Source organism: Agelaius phoeniceus, chromosome 5, assembly GCF_051311805.1.
Source record: "Agelaius phoeniceus isolate bAgePho1 chromosome 5, bAgePho1.hap1, whole genome shotgun sequence".
Lineage (NCBI taxonomy): Eukaryota > Metazoa > Chordata > Aves > Passeriformes > Icteridae > Agelaius > Agelaius phoeniceus.
The window spans coordinates 9,999,863-10,020,145 of NC_135269.1; the positions used below are offsets into that span (position 1 = coordinate 9,999,863).

The following is a 20,283-nucleotide window of genomic DNA, read 5'->3' on the forward strand; positions in this document are numbered from 1 at the left end:
AGGACCCATACAGACAAGGGCAATATGCAAGGGTATATGCAGGTGCACTCTTGAGTGAGACTTTTTTGGTTTAGAATTGCTTAAGACCCAGGAGGGCAAAGAACAGAAATTCTTTTGTTCTGTAGTTAATTCAGAAACCAGGATGTTTTCTTTTCATACTCTGTATTTAAGGACTACTTAAAACTGTTTACCCAGGAATGATCTTGCCAAGTTCAAGGCTCTTCATTTTATACTGGAAAGAAGTAATATGAATACTAAAATAAATAAATAAATAAATGAGCAGTTAATGTTTTTAGCATGTTCTCCATGTTCTTTTGTACAGAACAAAATAATTAGTTAATCCTCTCATGTTGCTTCAGCACAGTACTTGGAAAACTGAAACTTGACAAACTATTTTCAGAGAACTGCAAAACATATATCATTTAGTTCCCTTTTTTTTTTTTTTTTTAAGAAACCTACATAATACCTAACATTTGTATTTCTTAGTCTATTTAACTGTGAAGGGTTGATAATTTTCTGAACTGTTTGCAAGAATTGTACAAATTCTGGCACACTTAGATTATTGAGATTGGGGGGGGGCATTGCTTAAATTCAGAATAGAGAAAAATCATTGAGGCAATATCAGTTTCATAGAGAAAATTTTTCTAGAATACCCTTTGCAAGCATGGCTTTAGAAGACTCCATGGGAAATCAAGCAAATGTTAATCCACACTGATCTTTTCAGCTGTTCATTGGACCACCTTATTAAAAACAACTATTGCCCCTTGTGGAGGATCAGGTGACACCATGTCTGGAAATTTTTTTGGATCAGCTTTTTGTTTCTGTTTAACTTGTCTCTCAGTTGTATAGCTATTTAAGTTCTGGGCTGATCCTAACCTGAATGTGGTGTCCTGGGACCTGTAACAGAATATAAGCACTAGAGATGCATATGAACATTGTAAGCTTCAGTAGCACGTGCCAGTTTTTCTCAGCTTGTGCAGTTTTGTTTTGCAGTTGACCTGAGGCTCTGATTCTGTGCAATATATGGAGCAGATCCGTTTCAATGCTTTGAAACCTGTGTTCTTGCCTTTACTTTTCTGTGTACCCTCATCACAAGTCAGGTATTTTTTACCAGTGATGAAGATACAGCTCTGATCAGTTTTCTGTACACACAGCTTTTCCACTCCAAGCTAGCCTCAGCATCTGGAAAGCTGACATTTTCAAAATGTTCAAATGAACTAATGTTCAACCAAACTTCATTTTGGTAACTCTTAAACACTCTTTAATCTCTTTTCCTTCACTGGAAGGTGGAGCTACAGAACAGGGCCTTTAAATGACAGTATATATATGTACACATGCATAGGGTAAAACTGCCAGCAGTCACATACTGTACAGTACTTATTCCTCAGCCTGACATTTATCATCCAGCATGGGTGCTGGTAAAAAATACATTTTCAAATCATACACACTATAAATCTGGATGTTAACACTCGATTATTTTTTTATAAATCCTTTACTTGGAAGTTCAGGCATTTATATTTACAGCTGAACAAGTTAGTTCAATGTAAACTTTTTAAAGAGGTTTTGGGAAATTTGGATAATTTCCTCCTTTCTGTTTTTCACTTTTCATACCCTGCATTTCCTAACTCCAGCTGGGAGGAAAAAGTGCTGTGTTGCACTTTTCTGTGCAGTATTTTTGTGCAAATTAAAAGCAGGAAGTACCAGAAAGTTCATAAAATAGCATATTCTTGGGAGATTTCTTATCCAGCTTTACAGACCAAGACATTCAGATAAGATCTGGCTATGCACTTACATTAATTTTCAGTGCCATTGCCTGGAAAAAATTTATTATAGACACTTAATGATAAACGCGATTAATTCTTCTTGCATATGATTTAGTTGGAAATTAAGGTAATTATAAACAACTCAAATTAGTGGCAAAATAACTCAAATGAACAGCTCTGTTGCCCAACACAAATTTGCACAACTCCTGTAAGCTAGGGATTGAAAGCTAAACCCACTGAATTTTGTAGGTTAGTCTGCTGCTCATCCTTTGGAAGAGGTGAGAAACTGAGCCAACAATATGTCAGTGCTCCAAAGCAGAGTATGAATCAGATGTTCAATAATTCAATTAGCATGGACAAAAAAACTTTGTAAGTTTTTGGTTTTTTTCATCTTAGTAAGAGAGTAATAATGATGTGCATATGACAGCAGGTTAGTAATAAATACATTGTGAAAGTAATAAAGCAAAAAAGCTGCTTCAGTAAATAATTGAGAATTTTATGGCAACTGGAGTAACAGAACTAAGTGCTCTGTGTACAGCTACCATTGATTCTGTATATGGATTTGTATTCTACAAATTTGGAAAAGTGTGATGATTTGGAAGTAAACTGAGAATTCTGGTAAATTTTAAACCAGAATTAGCATAGTACATTTGGGATCTAGTCTTCAAAGTATTGCAGTAATCAGTGTGTCTTTATTCATCTCATCACAAGAGAAGTTTCCACCTGACAGCCTAAGACTATGATGGTTTCTTAACTGCCCTGAATTTAGGAGGATTCATTAAATGCAGCAGTATTTAGATGTAACCATGGAAAATTTCCACTAAATATGGAAATCCACTATAGTGTCTTTGGATTTGCTGCTGTAAACAGGACTCCAGATCACCCCAAATTTGCCTATTTAAGAAGAACCCAGAGCCATTCAGTGCTCCTTATTTTGACTCCCCACATCTAAAGTGTGGCACTTCCCCACTCAAATTATGCGTATGAGCACAGGAACAGTTCCTTCACTGGCTTTTCTCATTATTTCCTTGGCGTTTGACCGCCGGGGACGACACTTTCCAAACACCACCATGCAGGGCCCTGTCCTGAGGCCTGTGGAGAGCTGGGTGTCAGCGTGACCCCCACTGGCATGGCCGGGCCCCTCAGCGGCTGCCGCCACTTGCATCGCAAAATGCAAAAAAAATGCAAAAAAGCGGGTGCCAAAGAAGGCAGCCCAGGAGCTCGGGGTTTATCCTCGGGGTTTATCCCCGGGGTTTATCCCCGGGGTTTATCCCGGGGTTTATCCCGGGGCACAGCCGGCCGTGAGGGCGGCGTTCCGGGACTGCGTTTCCCAGGAGGAAGCGCGGGCAGCGGGCGCGCCCCGCCCCGCGGCGCTCGGGGTTTGTTTCCGGGCCGAGGCTGCGGAGCGCGGCCGAGCTGCGGAGCGGGGCAGCGCCCGGCCCGGCCCGGCCCGGCCCGGCAGCATGGACGAGGACGGGCTGCCCATCGTGGGCTCCGGCATTGACCTCACCAAGGTACGGGCTGCGCTCGCCCGGCGCTCCGGGGCTGCCGCTGCTCCTGCCCGGCTGCGCTGGCCCTGGTGCTGGGCGAGCCCCGCGTCCCCCCGGCTCCGGCCCGGCCCGGCGGCAGCGGGCGAGGGGAGCTCCCCGTGCGGGGACGGTGCCGCCCTCGCAGCCGGTGCCGAGCGAGCTCTCGTCCTTATCAGTGTCTCCAGCTGTTTTCCTGCAAGTTCTGCGATAACTTCGTATTTAAAGACTAAGCCGTCTCAAACATCGATCTGGGAGGCAAATCCTGTGCGAAGCTGTGTATTAGTTTCTTTAAATGATGCAGAAACTTTCTTTTTAAACTTAGTTTTCTCAATAGAGAGCGTAAAGACAGGACAGTTCCAGTTCACCCAGTGTTTCTTCCATGCTCTGTGCCACCCCACAGATTTCTGCTGAAGTCATAAGCACATGCAAATTTCTGCTTGGCAAATTTTGGAACCACAGAATTGAACTTCAGCAGATGCTGTTGTACAGTGCACAGGCTGAAGGCTCAAGATAGTAGCAACAAAAGTCTCACAAAAAGTCAGGATGTCTTAGGATGGCCATAGTGAATTGTGTATTGAATGCAATGATAAATCAGCAGCTAAAGAAGAGGTGAAGACCAGAGGGTCACTGTATTCACCAGAAAAGTGCAGCAGAATCTTGGCTCCCAATAATATTCCTTGTAAATCTTTCACTTAAATCAATGGCAATTTCATAGGCTGATTTCCTTTGTGAAGGTTAAGACTTAAAGCAATTGTCCAAGGTTATTAACCCTGAGGCACTAAAATTTTATACATAAACTTTTGCGTCCAAATTCCTGAATCCACTCGTCTGTAATGGTTTAAATAAAAATGCCAACTCTGTGTTACAGTATGAGCACCATTCTTTTTGGCAAACATAGGATTCTACATTTTAGTCTGAAAAGCATGTGAGCATCGAAACTGATTTGGAGGATAACTTTTGGTCATTTTAGGGTAGTCTGGACGTGCAAATGAGAACCAGTAGGGTAGCCACTAAATACTTACAGCAACATCACTACACTTCAGTTTTGATCATGGCATTAGTTGTAACTGAGTATTAGTATGGCTGGCCAAGATTGTTTTTCCTTCTGATTTTCAGGAATATTCACCGTTTCATCTGAAGGTGTTTTCTTTAAGATAACAATCCTTCGTTTCTTAGGTCTTGTTGCCTTTTCTATGTGTCCTGTAAATTCTCTGATGTTGTGTTAGTAGATTTTTAGTAGCAAAGGATTTGCATGAGTGCGTATGTGTATTAGAAAATGGTTTGTGTATGTATGCATTCATATCAGGCACACTTAAGACATTTCCAAATAATATCTTCTTAAAAATGTGCATTTTAACAGATATTTCAATCCAAATGTGAAACTTGACATTGATGTGTAACCTAATTTTCTTGCCTTTTTTAATGCAGGTTCCTGCTATTCAGCAAAAAAGAACTGTAGCATTTCTAAACCAGTTTGTGGTTCACACAGTGCAGTTTCTCAATCGCTTTTCTACTGTTTGTGAAGAGGTATGTTTATTATTTTCCCAGCTGGCCCTTGATACAATTAAAAGAATTTCAAGTAATGGGAACCATTCATTTAAACGTTTTTGATGCAGTAATACTGGTAGCTTAAATCAAAAATGTAGTCTGCTTTCTGTTGAAGGTTTCTCTTTAGTAAGTGCTTAAGACAGAATTTTTCCCCAAGGGATCTATGTGAACTCCTGATTGTGCCACACTCCATCCACTGTTTTCTTAAACTTTTGCAGTTGGAACAGTTTTTGAACTTCTTGATACGGGGAATTTATTCTGAGCAGCTTCATCTCTGGCTCTGATGTTGTTATGAAAGAAGGATGCCATGTTCTTGTGGTCCATCAAAACTTAACTTCTGATTTTATCACCTTTAATTTAAGAGAGTCATAGGCTAAGCGCTGAATGTAAATAGTTTTTATGTTGAAAAAAGGACATTTTTGGCAAGTGATTAGTATAGAACATGAAGCCTTTAACTTCAGTTTCCTGCAAAAACAGAGAAAAATATAAACATTTAGGATTAGTAAGTTTATATGATGACTTTAGAGTCAATGGAAATACACCAGACCAACAAGATTAGAATTGTCCACTGAACAGAACAAGAGTCCTCCTTGTAAAAAGGGTGTTTTCTAATGTGGCTTTGAGGGTAACCTTTTTGTCTTTAGAGGTTTTTTGTACTTTTTCATTAGTTTATTCAACAAAGAATGCTATACAGCTCTAGCCGGCTGAGCCAGAGCAGCAGTCAAATCCAATTAGACTAAGCCATGTAATCTGAGAAATTCTCTTATTTGTTGGTGAAGTTTAGAGCCAGATGTGTGACAAGTATAAGATTTGGCTATTACATGAATATATGGAGCTTCAGAGGAAAAAAGTCATTTTTCCTAGTTTTTTAAACTTCTTGTAACTTGATAGGTGGGACAGTGTGACCGCCTGATGATGCTGTTGTCAGTTGTCCAAGAGTCACTTGTCACCTGATATCAGAATTCCCTCTTCCATGGTTCCTGTGGAAATCAGAACACCTGTATTTAAAGCCACCTTGAGCACACAGCAGCACTGTGAAGTCTGCCTAATAAAACAATTATTAGTTAACCAAAATGTGCTGTTACTCAAGAGACTAAATAGTTGCTTTATATACTCCTTGAGAAGTTTTTCGTATTCGTGAAGTACAGAAGTGTTTTTAATGTGAAAGGTCACAGTGTAAGTCAACAGAAGCCAAGAAACTCAAAATTAGAGCTGACACCATCCTTAACTCTAAATTTCTTGGCTCTTGTCTAGTCAAATAGACCCATAAAATTGCATAATTGTCTTTTGTACATCTTTCCTCCCCCTTATCCAATTAAATGTAGAACACATAGTTCCTTCCAATAGGAGCTGACTCCTCTTCGTGAACAAAGGACCATCTGTAAACAAGTCAGTGCTCTATCCAAAAAGACTAACTCCTGTCAGTCTCCTGCTTTTTCTAGCATATTGGCAGAACTGCCATTTTCTTAGGGTGTTAAAGTTCTGCTTCAGAGCCAGGCAGAATCTTGCCAAGGTGCCAGAAAGCTGTCAGAATGGTACGTATCTGCCAGCCAGCACTCTAGCCAACTTCACTTGGACAGGTCTGGTGGAGTATGGTAGTGATTAGTTAAAAGACTGGCAGTTCTTATGGAGTAATTTAGAAAAACTTAAGTTGTATTTTAAAAAAAAAGTCACAATTTGATTGAGGTGCACCTGGAGCATATAAAGTGTCTGGTTAGTTCTGATTCATTGTGGATTTTGACTGTATAGGACTATTGAATCACCTGCTGTATTAGTTATCAGATTTTCTCTCTGTATTTGCTCAGTTACATTCACACACATCATCTCTTTTCATCTTCCACATTTGAAAAAAGTTTTGAAGAAAGATCTTTCAGTAACTAGGAGAGTACAATGTGTCTACCATTATTCTCCAGTTGCCCAAAGTAATACCCTATTTACTTTGGCTTTCTTTTGTAAATAGTCTGTCTTCATTTCTGTCATTATATGGGAAAACCAACTGCAGAGTAAAATTATTTAAAATTTGTACCGCTGTAGCTACTGTTCTAAAAAGGGTTGTCATTGCTTCATTCATTTTATAATGTGATCATCTCATTTATGCTGTTCTCTGCCTTCAGCAGGGAGAAGCTAAAAACAGTGATTTTTTTTTAACTAGCTGCAAACTCTTTTATATGTCCAAGTGCATAGGGGAGTGTTTTCACCTCCTAATTGTTTTCTTTTGTTTTAGAAATTGTCAGCACTTTCTCTCCGTATCCAACAAATTGAAACCACGCTCAATATTCTGGATGCAAAGGTTTGTATGGATGTAGACTTCATCTTCTAACAGTGACAGCCTCCTAGATTATGTGAACTAGCTTTCTTTTTAGAGTCTGAATTGAGCAAGTAAGTTTTCATGATGATTTGAAGGAGCCTGATATCAAAATCCTCATATCAAATCCTGATATCAAAAATTCTCTCTTTAACTCCCTTTCCTAGTTAATGCCTTACTACTTCTACTGTGTAACATTTGAATATGTAGTTGATGCAGAAGAAAGGAAACAACAGTACCTAGTGGAAAATTTGAGTTTGTTAAGCATATGGAACAGGAAAGGAACACTTTTTGCCATACAAATGCTAATTAGGAAATTTTTTCCCCCTTTGTAAAATAAAAGTATCTTTGTATGTTACTGGACTGTAAGGACTTCAGCTGATATAAGTAACTAGAGAGAAGCCTTGTAAATCCTTTTGATATTGAAATGTGACCTGAACTGGATCTAAGCTAATGTAAATTAGTTTATCTTCTTTAGCTGAAATGACAAAAAGATATAATCTGTGGTCTTAGATAGGAAATATAGTGTATCATTTACTAGGAAAAAAAAACCCAACAAGATCCCAAAGTCAATCAATCAGGCACTTAATAAGTTCATCTTTCAATAATGATGGAGGCAATTTCAGTTGGCTTTTCTGGGAGCAAGGCTGGAATATTTTGAAAGTGTTCATTAAGATCTTTGTGGGGAAAAATAGTATAATAATACAAACAGAGCTTGCTAACTCTTATTTATTTCAAAATTTTTAGTAATGATCTGAATTGATGATTTTTGCAGAATTCTTCATAATCATGTTAAATAGAATTTCCTTCAAATAGATTTGTGGTGTGTTTAATATCCACTCACATAATTTCCTTAAAAAAAGTGAAGATGTAGAAAATCCAAAAATTTGTAACCGGTCTCCCATCTGTTAGGTGATAGAGCTGTTCTTGCCATGATTTCTTTCACTGTAGGGGAAGTAGCAGAGATTGCATGGCTCTCTTGTGGTTGATAAATGCAGTAGCAAAATTCTGGGAAGGTGTGGAAGCCTTTCCTGCTCTGCAGCCCTGTGTTAACTGTGAAAGTTTTTATTGTAGAAGGCAGCTGGATAGAAATATTTTTTCCCCCTATCAAAATACCAAAACTAGGGGCAGAAAGTTATAATTTTACTAATGTAAAACCTACCTGGACAATAAATGGTAAGCAGGGTGCTGCAGATTTTGTTGTACATGTTGTCTTATGAAGTGCTCATTGCTTATTTGATGATGTTTTTTGCATTCAGTTATCCTCAATTCCTGGCCTAGAAGATGTCAAATTTGAAGTGTCCAGTGCAAATGTGAACAGTGTTACAAATGGTCCTGTAGCACAGGCTGCTACAGATCAACAGACAGCTGGATCACCTCAGCCTGGAGTAAGTAATGAAGCATAACTCATACTTTGGAGGAACATAGCTCTCCAGGTCAAGTTTTTAATGTCATCTGCAGGAGATAGAAGAGGCAATTCTATTGGAAGTGAGCAGTCAACTGTAAAAGTCTAAGAGTAGGCTTTTCTCTACTGGCACTGTTTTAAAAAGTGACTTAAAACAAAAAAGTCTATACCCTTTATTAACTATGTGACTTAAATAATTAGAGCTAACTCAAATCTTGTGCTAAATTTCTCCTTCCTTTTCTTCAATCACACTAAAATATGAACAGGAATTGCATCAGGGTGCTGGGAAGGTCATGAATGAAAATAACAATTCAAATCACATCATTGCAACTCTTTTCTCCTTTCTTCAGAATGTGAGCTTTTAGCTCAAATTGGAATTTTTAGCATGCTTAATTCTAAAGAGTTTATTACATTGAAGGTTTTCTGTATATTATCCTCCATGTACAGTAAAGGCCAGCTTATTAGTAGCAATCAGCATTAAAATACTACCCCTGCAACTAACTTCTTGTCATTTTGGGGAATTTAATGTGTGTGGTTGGTTGATTTTTTAACCCAGACATTTGAATCCCATGATCATCACTTAACTAAGTGAGGCTTGCAGGCCCATTTGTAGATGGAGTTCTTTTCCTGGTTTACCCTTACAGTTGCTTCTCATGGAATCCTCAGTTCTGATCTCTGCTCATTCCCTTATTTGGTGGAAGTTGCTGTGGAAAAGCAGTAACTGGAGCACTCTGCTGCTTTTGCCTGCCTGTCAAAGATTGCAACTCTGATTTGCAGGCAGCAGTAGGGGAGACACTGGACAGCATTGCATGTTCCAGTCACATTAGAGAATGACTCACCATGAGTTCATTTTCTTTAAAATGTTCCTCCTCTCAGATATGGAAGTATATAAAGTATATTTAAGTATATAAAGTTCATGTATTTCACACTTTCAGGTGGTTAGTTTTGTAGAAAAAACACAGTTTTCTGTGTTCTTTTGAAAATACTAGAACTTCTTGTCATTTTTTTATTTCATTTAAATTAAATACTTTCAAGGAATCTTTGATTTTGTTACATTATCCTTTGAGTAATGATACATACTCAAAAGTATAGTTTAGAAGTTACATGACATGTATGAAACCTTTGTCAGGGAATCAAATATTTTGAGGGAAAAAAGCATTGGACTACTGGGGGAGATTTATAGGTATACTTCTTATAAATATTTTTTATTAAAAGACCATTTACATTTAATACTGTGATATTTTGTTAAATGCAACTTAACAGGGTTATTAGGGTCTTTTTGGTTTTTTATGTGTTCAACAACTTTAAATTGTATCTAAAAGTAGGAAGACAGTCTTGTAACAGTGAACAACAAAAGACCTGGATTTGTGATTTCATGCATCTAGGAAACGTCTAATTTTGTGAGTGTGGATCAGAAAAATCTTGATGAGGAAGAGTTGCACTTTATCCTAAAATACCCAGTTTTATTGTTTGGAATCACTCCATGGCTGTGGTGTGTGCACCTAAACATTAAAGGGTTTGTTCTTCACATACAGCAGAACAATACACAAGAAGAAGGGATGCAGAAAACAGAGGTAGCAACAGAAAATGTCACAACTGTGGCCAAGGATCCAAGATATGCCAGATACCTCAAAATGGTACAAGTGGTAAGTCAGTTCTCATGTCATTCTTTGGCTAGCATGTTATTTTTTGGTGGAATGTACCACACAGCTGTAAGTGAACCTTAAATATCTGAAAACATACATTGCAACAGTAATCTTTAAGGTAGGATAACATCATAATATTCTAGCACATCTTCTCTAATAAATGAATTAATGTAATATATTCCCTCAGACAGCTTCTGGCAAGATCTTTCTACAGAATTCTGCTGATAGACTTGTGAACTGAAGGTGTGAAATGTGTAAATGCAAAGTGGTATTAGCCGGAGGCACAGAAGATGCCACTGAGAGTGGAGTTGTCCTGGCAAATTGGAGTCATTCCCTGCATACAGAGTGATTACAGCCTGATTTTACTGTAGGGTACAAAATACAGCTTTGCAAGTATAGTCCAGAACAGGAGTACTTGATATTTCTATAAGGACCAAAATAGAGATACAAGAATTGGTTCATTATCTGGTTTTACTCCAGTTTCCTGTTATTCATGATGCAGGTTTTGTTTACGTCTTTATCTGTGGTCTGTGCTACAGATAATTAGGAAATAAATGATTGTAATCTCAATATTAACATGTGTGAAATCTAATGAAGGAATGAGAAAGTGAATGGGAGACTATTTGTGATATTTTTAAGAGGTCATTTCACATCCACAAACATAAAAATGAGATTGGAAACAAAGAGTTTATTTCCATTTATTTTCAATTTGTCAGTGGAAATTTTCCTCTAAAATACATACTATAATTCTGGAAAGTATTACTATGTCATAGTATTAATAAAATGTTGCTTATGTTAAAACTAACTTCATGGTTTCACTCAGTCTTCAGAGAAGTTATTACAATTGGTCTGCTTCATCCCTTGAATGGTGTTCCAAACCTTATTTTTCACTTGAATCACAAATTGGAACTTTATGGGTAGCTCATTACAAACCATTTGGAAAACCTAGCAGTGGGATAGTAGCAGAGAGTAGAACACTATGTTACTGTATTGATTTAATGCCAGACTTCAAAGTGTATTTGAAAGTGCTGGATGGTCTAATTACTTTGAATTTTTTTTTTTTTGTGACTGCTAGAGGAGTGAGATCTCACTTTCCACATTTCTCCTGTGTACTGGCAGTTCCTGGTGACTCCACTGCCAGTTGTAAACAGTGTGGTAGGAAAGTCAAACTAACATACTACAAATTAATGTGTGTTTTTGTATTTGCCAAACTTGTCTCCTTGTCCGGTCAAGTATTTCAGTTAGTGTCATTTATTTGCCCAAATTAAGTTTCTAGCTGAAGATTTGTTTGAGCTGATAATTTTTTTATTACTCACTATGTTTGTAGTATAAAAGAGCACCATTCTAAAGTAAAAGTAGCTCTTCCATGAAATTGTGACAAACTCATTTTGGTGGAGTGCAATTGAGGATACTAAAGTCTTACTTTTTAAAATTTCCAACAGTATTCCAAGAAATCACACAAAAGCAGTACCATATTAGCAGATTAAAATTTAGGAAGCATGAAAGATAAAGTAATTGTAATGCCCTGATTATATTATAAACAGATAGAGGTACAACCTTAAGTGTTTTCCTTCAGATAAGAAGTCTAAAGAGCATTTTGATTAAACTTCAGATTAGTTGTGGATCTGTGATAGATGAGGGTACTGAGAGGATGTTTTTTTCTCGCGGATTTTAATGCACACAGTGTTAGAATAAAACATACACCAAGTGTGAACATAAAACCAACCCATTCTTAGAAGTCCTATACCAAATTCCCTTTGACTGAAATGAAATATGAATTCTGCCTTGCCTGATCTGACTCAATTCTGTTTTCACCTGGTTTGAATTGATGCATAAACAACTCAGCAGTGGCTTCTGAGGTAGGGGAAAGTACCCTAAGAGCAGTGAAGCAGGGGAAAAGTTAGTACATTAGTAGAAGATGGTGTGTAGACACACGATCCCTGGTGTCCAGATTTTTACTAGAATAACTGAATTTTTAAACTGTCATGAAATACTCAAATAAATATTCAAAATATTCACCTGTGTAATGCACATCAGTTGTGAAGTAATGAGATATTCTTTTATTTCAAGGTATTACATTGCAGCTGCTTGAATGACCTTTTTTGGCATTATTTCTGATAGATTGCTACAGCTAAGTACCTGTGTGTGTGCTGTTCCACAGTGCACATGCACAAGCTTAATTGTGATTCATACCTTGGAGCTGTCACTAGAATCACATCTTTATCTGGAACATTAGTCATGCCTGCCCTTTATTTTAGCACTATTTTACTTGCTTTTGGACAAAAGATACTAGCCCTGCACCACTTTTCATTTAGAATTTCATAGACCACCCGTAACTTTGTCCCTTTCAAATCAGAAATTGTATCCTCATATGGTTTGGGGTTTTTTCCCATATCCTATATTGGCATGGAGTGATCCAGATGGTTTCCAACAGGAGATGGCAAAGCAACAAGTTGCCTTTGAGCAACTATAGTGGAAACATAAGAGCAGTTTGTTGGAATGTATCTCGTGAGAGGACGTGGGTCTTGGATATGTGATCCAAGATAAGATGATGTTTAGGTGTTGATGAATAAAATAAAGTGCAGAAGCTGGACTTGCAGTGAAGGGAACAAAGTTTTTAAACATGTATGTATTTGGCTGAAATCTGTCCACAAGTCACAGAAGATTCAAGCCTGACTGCACAAGCAGCTGTATTCAGAGAATTCACTTTTAAATTGTGCTTCTGTTTCCATGTCCTGTTTGCCTTTTTCTCCATGCTTTTTAGACTTCTCCAGCTTTTAGCACTGCCTTACGAGATCCTTCTGGAGTGGTAGCAGATGCACTTCCCTGGTTTTCTCCTCTCTCTTGGGTATACCTTCAGCATGCCCAAGTCTTTCCTAGCACAATGTCTCTGCTGTCTTTGTGCTACTTTGTGCTTTCTCCACGTTCTTACCCATACAGATAATGTCAGCTTCATAATTTTGTGAGCAAAATTGCAAATATATCTATCCAGTCTTGATTCTTCTCTCCCTGCAACTTTCTCCAGATGTTTTACCATAAATACAACATGGATTAAAAGGGCCTTTAATCTCAATCATTTCTTGCTTCTAGGTTCATATTGATGGGAACTGAGATTAATGTTCCATGATGTTGTTTGACAAGTGACATGCATAAATTTATATGAAAGTGTGGTTTAAAAGGACCTGTGTTATTTAACTCACCTGTTTGTGTCCAGTAGTTTTATATTATTCCTCCTCCTTCTACACAGGGTGTTCCTGTAATGGCAATACGAAACAAAATGATTTCCGAGGGGCTAAATCCAGATCTTCTCGAGTAAGTAATTTGTGACTCCCCATAGGGCTGCAGTGCAACTGTGTGTTTAAAAAACTTGGACAAACATGTGCTTAGAAAAGGTTGTTTAAGGTGTTCTGAGCTTAGCAGTGACAAGCTGGCATCTGACAATGTGCATTTAGCAATGAGGACTCAAATAAAAGGTCAGTAGCCATTTGCAGTGCCCTGTGTGGTTTTTCCCAGATACTTGTTTTCAACACTCCAATAAGAAAATGTCATTATTGTAGAGTAGTAGGAACAAACTCAGTCTTATTTTGTTGAATGCTTGAGGGACAACACAGTTGTTTCCAGTTTCCTTCAGCAGATGTAGTGTACAACTTGACTTCAAAACCGACAGCGTAAATTGAAGTCAGCAGTTCAAAATTATGGCTGTTGATTGATTTAATCTGATGTGAAGACTACTGAGAATAGATAGTAACTTTCAAAGCTTCTTGTCTGGCCATAAACGTTAATTTCAGTCTTACTTTACAGTTGACAATTAATTTAGTTCTACTGTATTACATCACAGAATTTGTTAAACTGATTAAAGTATTAGCTATCATTCTTACATTATAGACACCAAAATGTTTGAAGTATTTTTGCATTCTTTTCAGAAACTGTCAGGGTATTAAAAAGTCCATTTTTCATTTCCAATTACGTCTTTTTATATTTTGTAAAGGCTTATTCTGAAACTTGCTACTTGTTAAATAAAATAAAACTGAAATATCATCATATCATGAGTCACTTTATCTCCCAGTTACTTCCTGGTCTCGATAAACCTAAAGTAGTTATTCCTCAGTTGTTTTCTTTACTGATTGAATAAGACATAAAAAAAAGACCCTGTGTAAGTTGGAGATAGGTTTAGCAAACATGGGTTTTCTGTATGTGTGTTAAAAGTATTGTATTTTTTGCTGTGCCTTCAAGTCCATACCTTTCTATAAATGCTGCTATTTCTTCATGTTTGGGTGGATTTTTATAGTAGATAAAACAAAAAGATAATAGGTTAAAATTTCAAAATCTGTTTTTTAAAAAGTATCTGCTTTTGGACTGCCTATTTTGCATTAAGACAGAAATGTTATTACTGTGGATTGAGGCTCACAGAATATGTTTGGGATTAGATCTCAAAATCCATCTTCAGAGATCTGTGCAACAGTGATGTTTAGTCAGATTTTCTTTAAAATGCTTTAAAACTGGTTAAAGAAAGCTAATTATTTGGCAAGGTGCATAATGTGAAACAAGCTATCAGGGGTGACTTTTCAATTTTCTTACTTGTCATGATACTGTAGACTTCTTCTTTCATATGTGTCTTGCCATTCACACTGCATTTCTTGGATCTTCAGCTTCCTTAGGTCTGCTCACTCAGTCCCAGAGAAAATTAGGAAAATGTACACATACATGGCTGTGTGCTCAGTCCCTTACTGCAGACTGCCCCAGCTCCTTGCCATTGGCTGAGCATGGCTTATTTGTGGCTGTAGGTGTGCTAATTCTAATGATACAATGTTATTTCTACACTCTCCTTTTGGCTTTTCCACCTCTCAACTTTTTACAGGGTTTGGTAACTGCCTGTTCTATCAAGCTCCCAATTTACCTAGCTTTAATTTTTGTTTCTTATTTTGTTTCTTATTTCGTTATTTCTTATTTTGTTTCTTCCTCTTTTGCCTATCTTCCATTCCAGAAGAGTTTGTCCTGCTCTCATGAGCTAAAGGAATTCAGCCTCATCTTCCTCTTCTTGATAAATGAGAGGTTTTGCACTGGTCTCTGCAGATCACGTCTTTGCACAGCTCTTCTGTTTTGTCATTACCATGGCAACAAGGAATAATATTGTGAAGTGGTATTTGCATGAGAAAGCAAATGCTTTCTTCATTTGTTTTAGAGGTGTGCAGGAGGGAGGGAAAAGGCTCTTCTGCAGTTCTTTCACACACTTCTCATCTTTGCACCAAAAATGTTTAGGAACACTTTAAAGTTACCTAAGGGATTCCCAACAGAGAAATTATACTAAACAGAACTAATGTTGGAAAAGAAATTCTATACTCCCAAGATAAATAAGAACAGGATGATTAATACAACTGTCAGCTTACTTTAAAATGCAGTATTTTATCCAAGAGATGTTAACTGTCATACAGGAAGTGAGATTCTCTGAATGTCATTTTCCCCCAAGAATAATTATGTTTGTATTTTCTACCTTGCTTTCAGCCTTTATCAGGCTCTGTATTGCTGAATGTCAAATTCATTACATACTTAGGAGGGAGAGTCCATGGAGAGCCAGCATCTTCAGGCAGTAATATTAGTCTTTAGATGGCTTGCTTCTCTCACCTTCATTTCCAGTAGATTCCCCAAGCAAACATTTTGCCACAGTGTTAAGATCCATCCTAAATATGCACTTTAAAACTAAATACAAGAGGTCTGATCATTTGTAGTCAATAAAAATCCCATGGCTGCTCTTGCATGTCAAATTTAACCCAATGTTCTAGCCAAATTCCACTCTGAGTAATTCTTTTTTGCTTCACTAAATTATCCCTGTAGTTTTAGTTGGATACAATATTGTTCATTTCCTGTCTTATTTTTTTCGTGTACTATTTACACTGCTCAATGGTGTACAGAATGTTCCTTTCAGCCCAACAACCTCTGAAGATTGAAAAAAAAAAATTGAATTAATCATTATTGCCTGCTTTCAACTCTTTCTACAAGTGTTTGCCACTTCTTAACGATCTGTCATCATTTCTGATGGCATCAAAGGCGTGCATTCAAACTGGTGTCTACAGAGTTTTGATGTCTAGTGAGTTACAGTTTCTAGTGTTTGCCTTCCAGTTGTAGGTGAAGCAATACCACAAAGGTGTGAGTTTGTGAGCCATAAACAGTTGATGTGTTAAATGTTGTGGCAATAAAGTGCCTGCAGTTGTCGTGCAAGGACAGCGGTGTTACGTGCTGAGCTCCTTGTGCTCTCCGCTGGATTTACAGCACAGAATGTTTTTGTTGCCTGCAGGACCCCAGATGCCCCTGTGCCTGCCTGGGGAGATGATGGCAAAGCAGAAGACAGTTCTGATAGTGAATCTTCATTCAGTGACTGAAGAGACTGATTCCAGCCTTTGGAAACCTTTGTTGAGTGCTCATGTGTTTGGAGCTTTAGCAGACAATAGTTTTGTGTGGATCACACGGATGATATGGTTTGTCTGATGGCGTTTTTAAGAACTTAGATCCTCCATGTTCTGTTCTGGAAAGTTTGAACAGGCAGCATTTTTCAACCTGAACCCTTCCCCCATGAAAATTACTCATGAGATCCTTGCAGTTTTTATGCTGCATCATGTCAGATTCATTTCTGGTTCTGCTGAAATTACTTTGTAAGGCTCTAAGAATTCCACAACTCTAAACCTCCATGTCTCTAAAACTGCATTCTGGTCATTGTTAGATTTTCTATGTAACACATTTAACCTACGTTGCCTTCTTTCTGCCTCATAACTTAAAGGTAAATTAACTTTGGAAAATGAAAGTGCTTCACTGAAAAACTGTACCTTTTTTGCAATATCCTGTGTTTGCAGTGATGCAACAAGAATTACATATAAGTCAGCTCTCTTATGGTGATTGCAAATCAGTGATACTCAGATTGAGAAGAACTAAAATACAAGTGAACAATATATTAAAACCCATTTTGAATCTATTTTCAAGCATGTACTGCTATTCAGTGCCACATTAGAGTCTGTATGAAGCTGTTAAAGGAACTCCTACTCTTGAAGGGTTGATTTATCCAGTTCAGATTGCAGTGTTGTAGAAAGGTACAAACGTGGCAAGGTTGGTTTGAAAATGACACTGGGAAAAAAGCAAGGGAGATCATTAATAGAATCTCACTACTTCTGAGATTCTGCTATGTGGGTCAGTTAAAACCATTTTCTGACTTCATTGGCCTTACTCGATAGAAGCTGTGGCTGACCAGTTTGCTTAGGATGAGAAATCACCTCCAGTTTGGTGCCTTTGCTGATAATTTCAGCAAAGAAGCTAAAATTCAGGTTGTATAAGAATAAAACTATCTTGGCACCTCTTGAGACACTCATTCAGGAACCATATAAAGAAATGCCTGATGTGCCCTGAAGATTCTCTTCAAAATTACTTGATGTACTCCATGACTCAAAAATTACATTCATTAAAGGATCTTCTTTAATACAGTTTGTTCCACATGAAATCCTTTGCAATCTGTTTGAATTCCCCAGATTGTTGTGATTATACCAGAATGCTGTGTGCCATGCAGTCATTAACTTTCTGGTGTTTCACATTCTTGCTGTGACCAAGAGAAGACTAAAACTGAATCTCCAAGTGTATAAGTTTGTTAGCCTTTATGACTGAATCAATACCTTCTCTCTTAGTTATTTGTGCCATTTCAGTAGGTTAACTGCTTTTTTTTTTTGTGTAAGTTAAGCATTGTTCCCATTTCAGCCTAGCAGACATATTTATGCTCTCCATAACCTGTAAAACAGAATAATTCCTGAATCCTTACAAAAGCATATATGCACTAGAGAATGTTGAGAGATGGTATTTCAATGATGGGTTAATTACTATTGAACACTTAAAAATGTTCTTAATAGGTAACACTTGGTAAAATACAAAAAATATTAGCATATTAGCAATAAGTATTTCAAATGTAAATGTGATAATGTTATTTCAGAATGTATATATTGAAACACTCATGACTTTTTAAAATCTATATTTGAAAACTCATTTAAGCAGTCTGTAAAATAAAAGCTATACTTTGTAAACCAAAGTTATGGTTTCATTTTATTCCTATACGTTGTTCTAAACAAGACAATGACAATTCCTCCAAAGCCTCTGCAATTCATTTTTTCTCCAGAACTAACTTTGCTGAAGTTGTATCACCCTGCTAGCCTAAGGGGAGAGTTTTGGAAATTGGGCTTTGGAGTTAAAGTTAACCCATGGTGGCACTCTGACTACAGGAGAAGTGAGTATCCCATCACCACTGTTCTAAGAAGCAAATCTAAGGGAGGCTGAAATTAATGTGTATTATATGTTTGATACTTTTGAACTGACATGGAAGTAGCATGATTTAAAGAGTTGAATTGAGACAGTAGTTTATTATTTTTCTAAAGAAACAAGCAAGGTTAACAAAAGATATTAAAGAAGGTATAGCTTCAGTTGTTTAACATTCTGAAGAAAATTTTTTTGTAAAATAATTTTAGTTTGAAAAAGAAACCCTAAAATTAATTGTCTTTTACCCCACTGCAGATAAACTTTTACATGGAATGAAAAAGAAAGCCTCTGGCCTACAGAGACTTGTTAAAATAAGGGATAATTAATCAGTAATTATATATGTCACAGAATAACAGTTTCATTAATAGGGATTGTGAGTTTAACTGCTTAGCAATTGGATGATCTTTTCAGGGTAGACATTTACTGTGGAGTACTGCAACATTGGTACACTTGCAGAAACATTAAGAAAAATCTTGCCACTTTGTCTCCTCTCCCAGTTGAGTTGTAACTAAATCTAAATGTCTGAATTGTGGGGAACTGGGGGGAAAAAAAGGTAAGACCATCCCTTTTTACATTCAGTGTCTCAGCAGCCATAGTGCTTCCACTGCCTTTGGAACCTCTGACCACTTTAGGGTCTTCTGCTCCTAAACACATCCCTTTGCTCTTATGCCAAATTCAATCTGAGATGTTTCAGCTGGACAGGAGGAGCTATTAAGTATGGGAAGGTTGGTTTGAGGCTGAATTATGTCAGCTGTGCTGGTGCTCCTTTTCCTAGCAGTTTTCTAGAGATGTGGTGCTAACCCAGAAAGCTGGAAAGTCCTTAACCGCAAGCTGAGTACTGTAAGTGGAGAATATTCCAAGGTGCTCGTTATTTGCCATCTGTTTTGGAATAGAAGATGGAGGGAGTATTTCAGCTTGGCAGCACAGTAATCAGATATATGTAATACTTTCAAGGGAAAAAGTCCATTTTTAAGAGACTTTTGTTTTTAAAAGCTTCCAACAGCAATGAACTTTTAAAAGATATAGCATACAGTAAGAAGTGTCAGCAATACACGTCTAATATACACCAATTATGCATGGATTTGAACTCATCATCTGGGGCAGTATTACAATTTGTAGGTATAAAAACTACTGCAGTGTTCCTGGAATAACCACTGAATGCATCTGTTAATACTACTTGTAAACTATAATGCATAAACTGAATGCATATGTTAATACTACTGGTAAACTATATATTCTTTGTTTAAACAAACATTTTTAACCCCATCACCATATTCCTCATTTTGCAGGTGAATGGGAGTGCACAATGCATAAAGGTCAGTTTCTTAATGGTATTACAGGCATTTAAAATGCATATAGATGCCCTTAGACTAGATGTATGTCTGTATTTTTGTAAGTAAAACCTCAAAACCTGTCAAAGGCAAAAACAACATCTGGACATGATAACTTTATAGTGAAGTCCTGGTTTAGCAGTTGTAATCATTAATCTATTCCCTCTCATGTCTTCTGTTCAGCTACATTTGAAATGAAAATTGGTGGTTCTTTTTCCAAGCTGAGTCTCTTCCTCTCTCTTGTTTTTCTTTCCAGTGTGTGTTATTTACACCAGTGAGTAAGTGTATAATTTGACGTTCTGCAAAAAAAAAAAAAAAAAAATATAACAAACTATAGCCTGTACTTGGAAAAAGAGAATATCACTAAGATCAGCACTTTGAGCTGTGTGTGATCAGGTCAGTTTTGCTTTCCATACATAGCAAGAAACTTCAATTCATCGTGGGCTCAGTCTGTCTGGAGATCTAGTTTTCTC

The 20,283-nt window shown here is 37.3% G+C and overlaps 1 protein-coding gene across 3 annotated transcripts; it reads left to right on the forward strand.

The window, feature by feature from the left end:
• Positions 1 to 3,121: 3,121 nt before the first annotated feature.
• WASHC3 (WASH complex subunit 3) lies at positions 3,122 to 18,255 on the forward strand. 3 transcript variants are annotated; one of them, XM_054630937.2, is made up of 7 exons: positions 3,122 to 3,277; positions 4,721 to 4,819; positions 7,065 to 7,130; positions 8,405 to 8,533; positions 10,086 to 10,196; positions 13,444 to 13,508; positions 16,489 to 18,255. In XM_054630937.2, the coding sequence occupies exons 1-7, from the start codon at positions 3,227 to 3,229 to the stop codon at positions 16,571 to 16,573; spliced, it is 606 nt and encodes a 201-aa protein (XP_054486912.1). In that variant the 5' UTR covers positions 3,122 to 3,226; the 3' UTR covers positions 16,574 to 18,255. The 3 variants fall into 3 exon arrangements, with proteins under 3 accessions (XP_054486912.1, XP_054486913.1, XP_054486914.1); XM_054630938.2 differs by having other exon boundaries at positions 10,089 to 10,196; XM_054630939.2 differs by lacking the exon at positions 16,489 to 18,255 and adding an exon at positions 15,181 to 16,468.
• The last annotated feature ends 2,028 nt before the right edge of the window (positions 18,256 to 20,283 follow it).

What these genes read in the sequence shown, in the direction of transcription:
- WASHC3 (XM_054630937.2), top strand. Translation starts at nt 3,227, where the DNA reads ATGGACGAGGACGGGCTGCCCATCGTGGGCTCCGGCATTGACCTCACC. An exon ending in CTGGATCACCTCAGCCTGGA is followed by an intron (nt 8,534 to 10,085) that starts GTAAGTAATGAA and finishes CTTCACATACAG; the next exon opens with CAGAACAATACACAAGAAGA. An exon ending in ACCTCAAAATGGTACAAGTG is followed by an intron (nt 10,197 to 13,443) that starts GTAAGTCAGTTC and finishes CCTTCTACACAG; the next exon opens with GGTGTTCCTGTAATGGCAAT.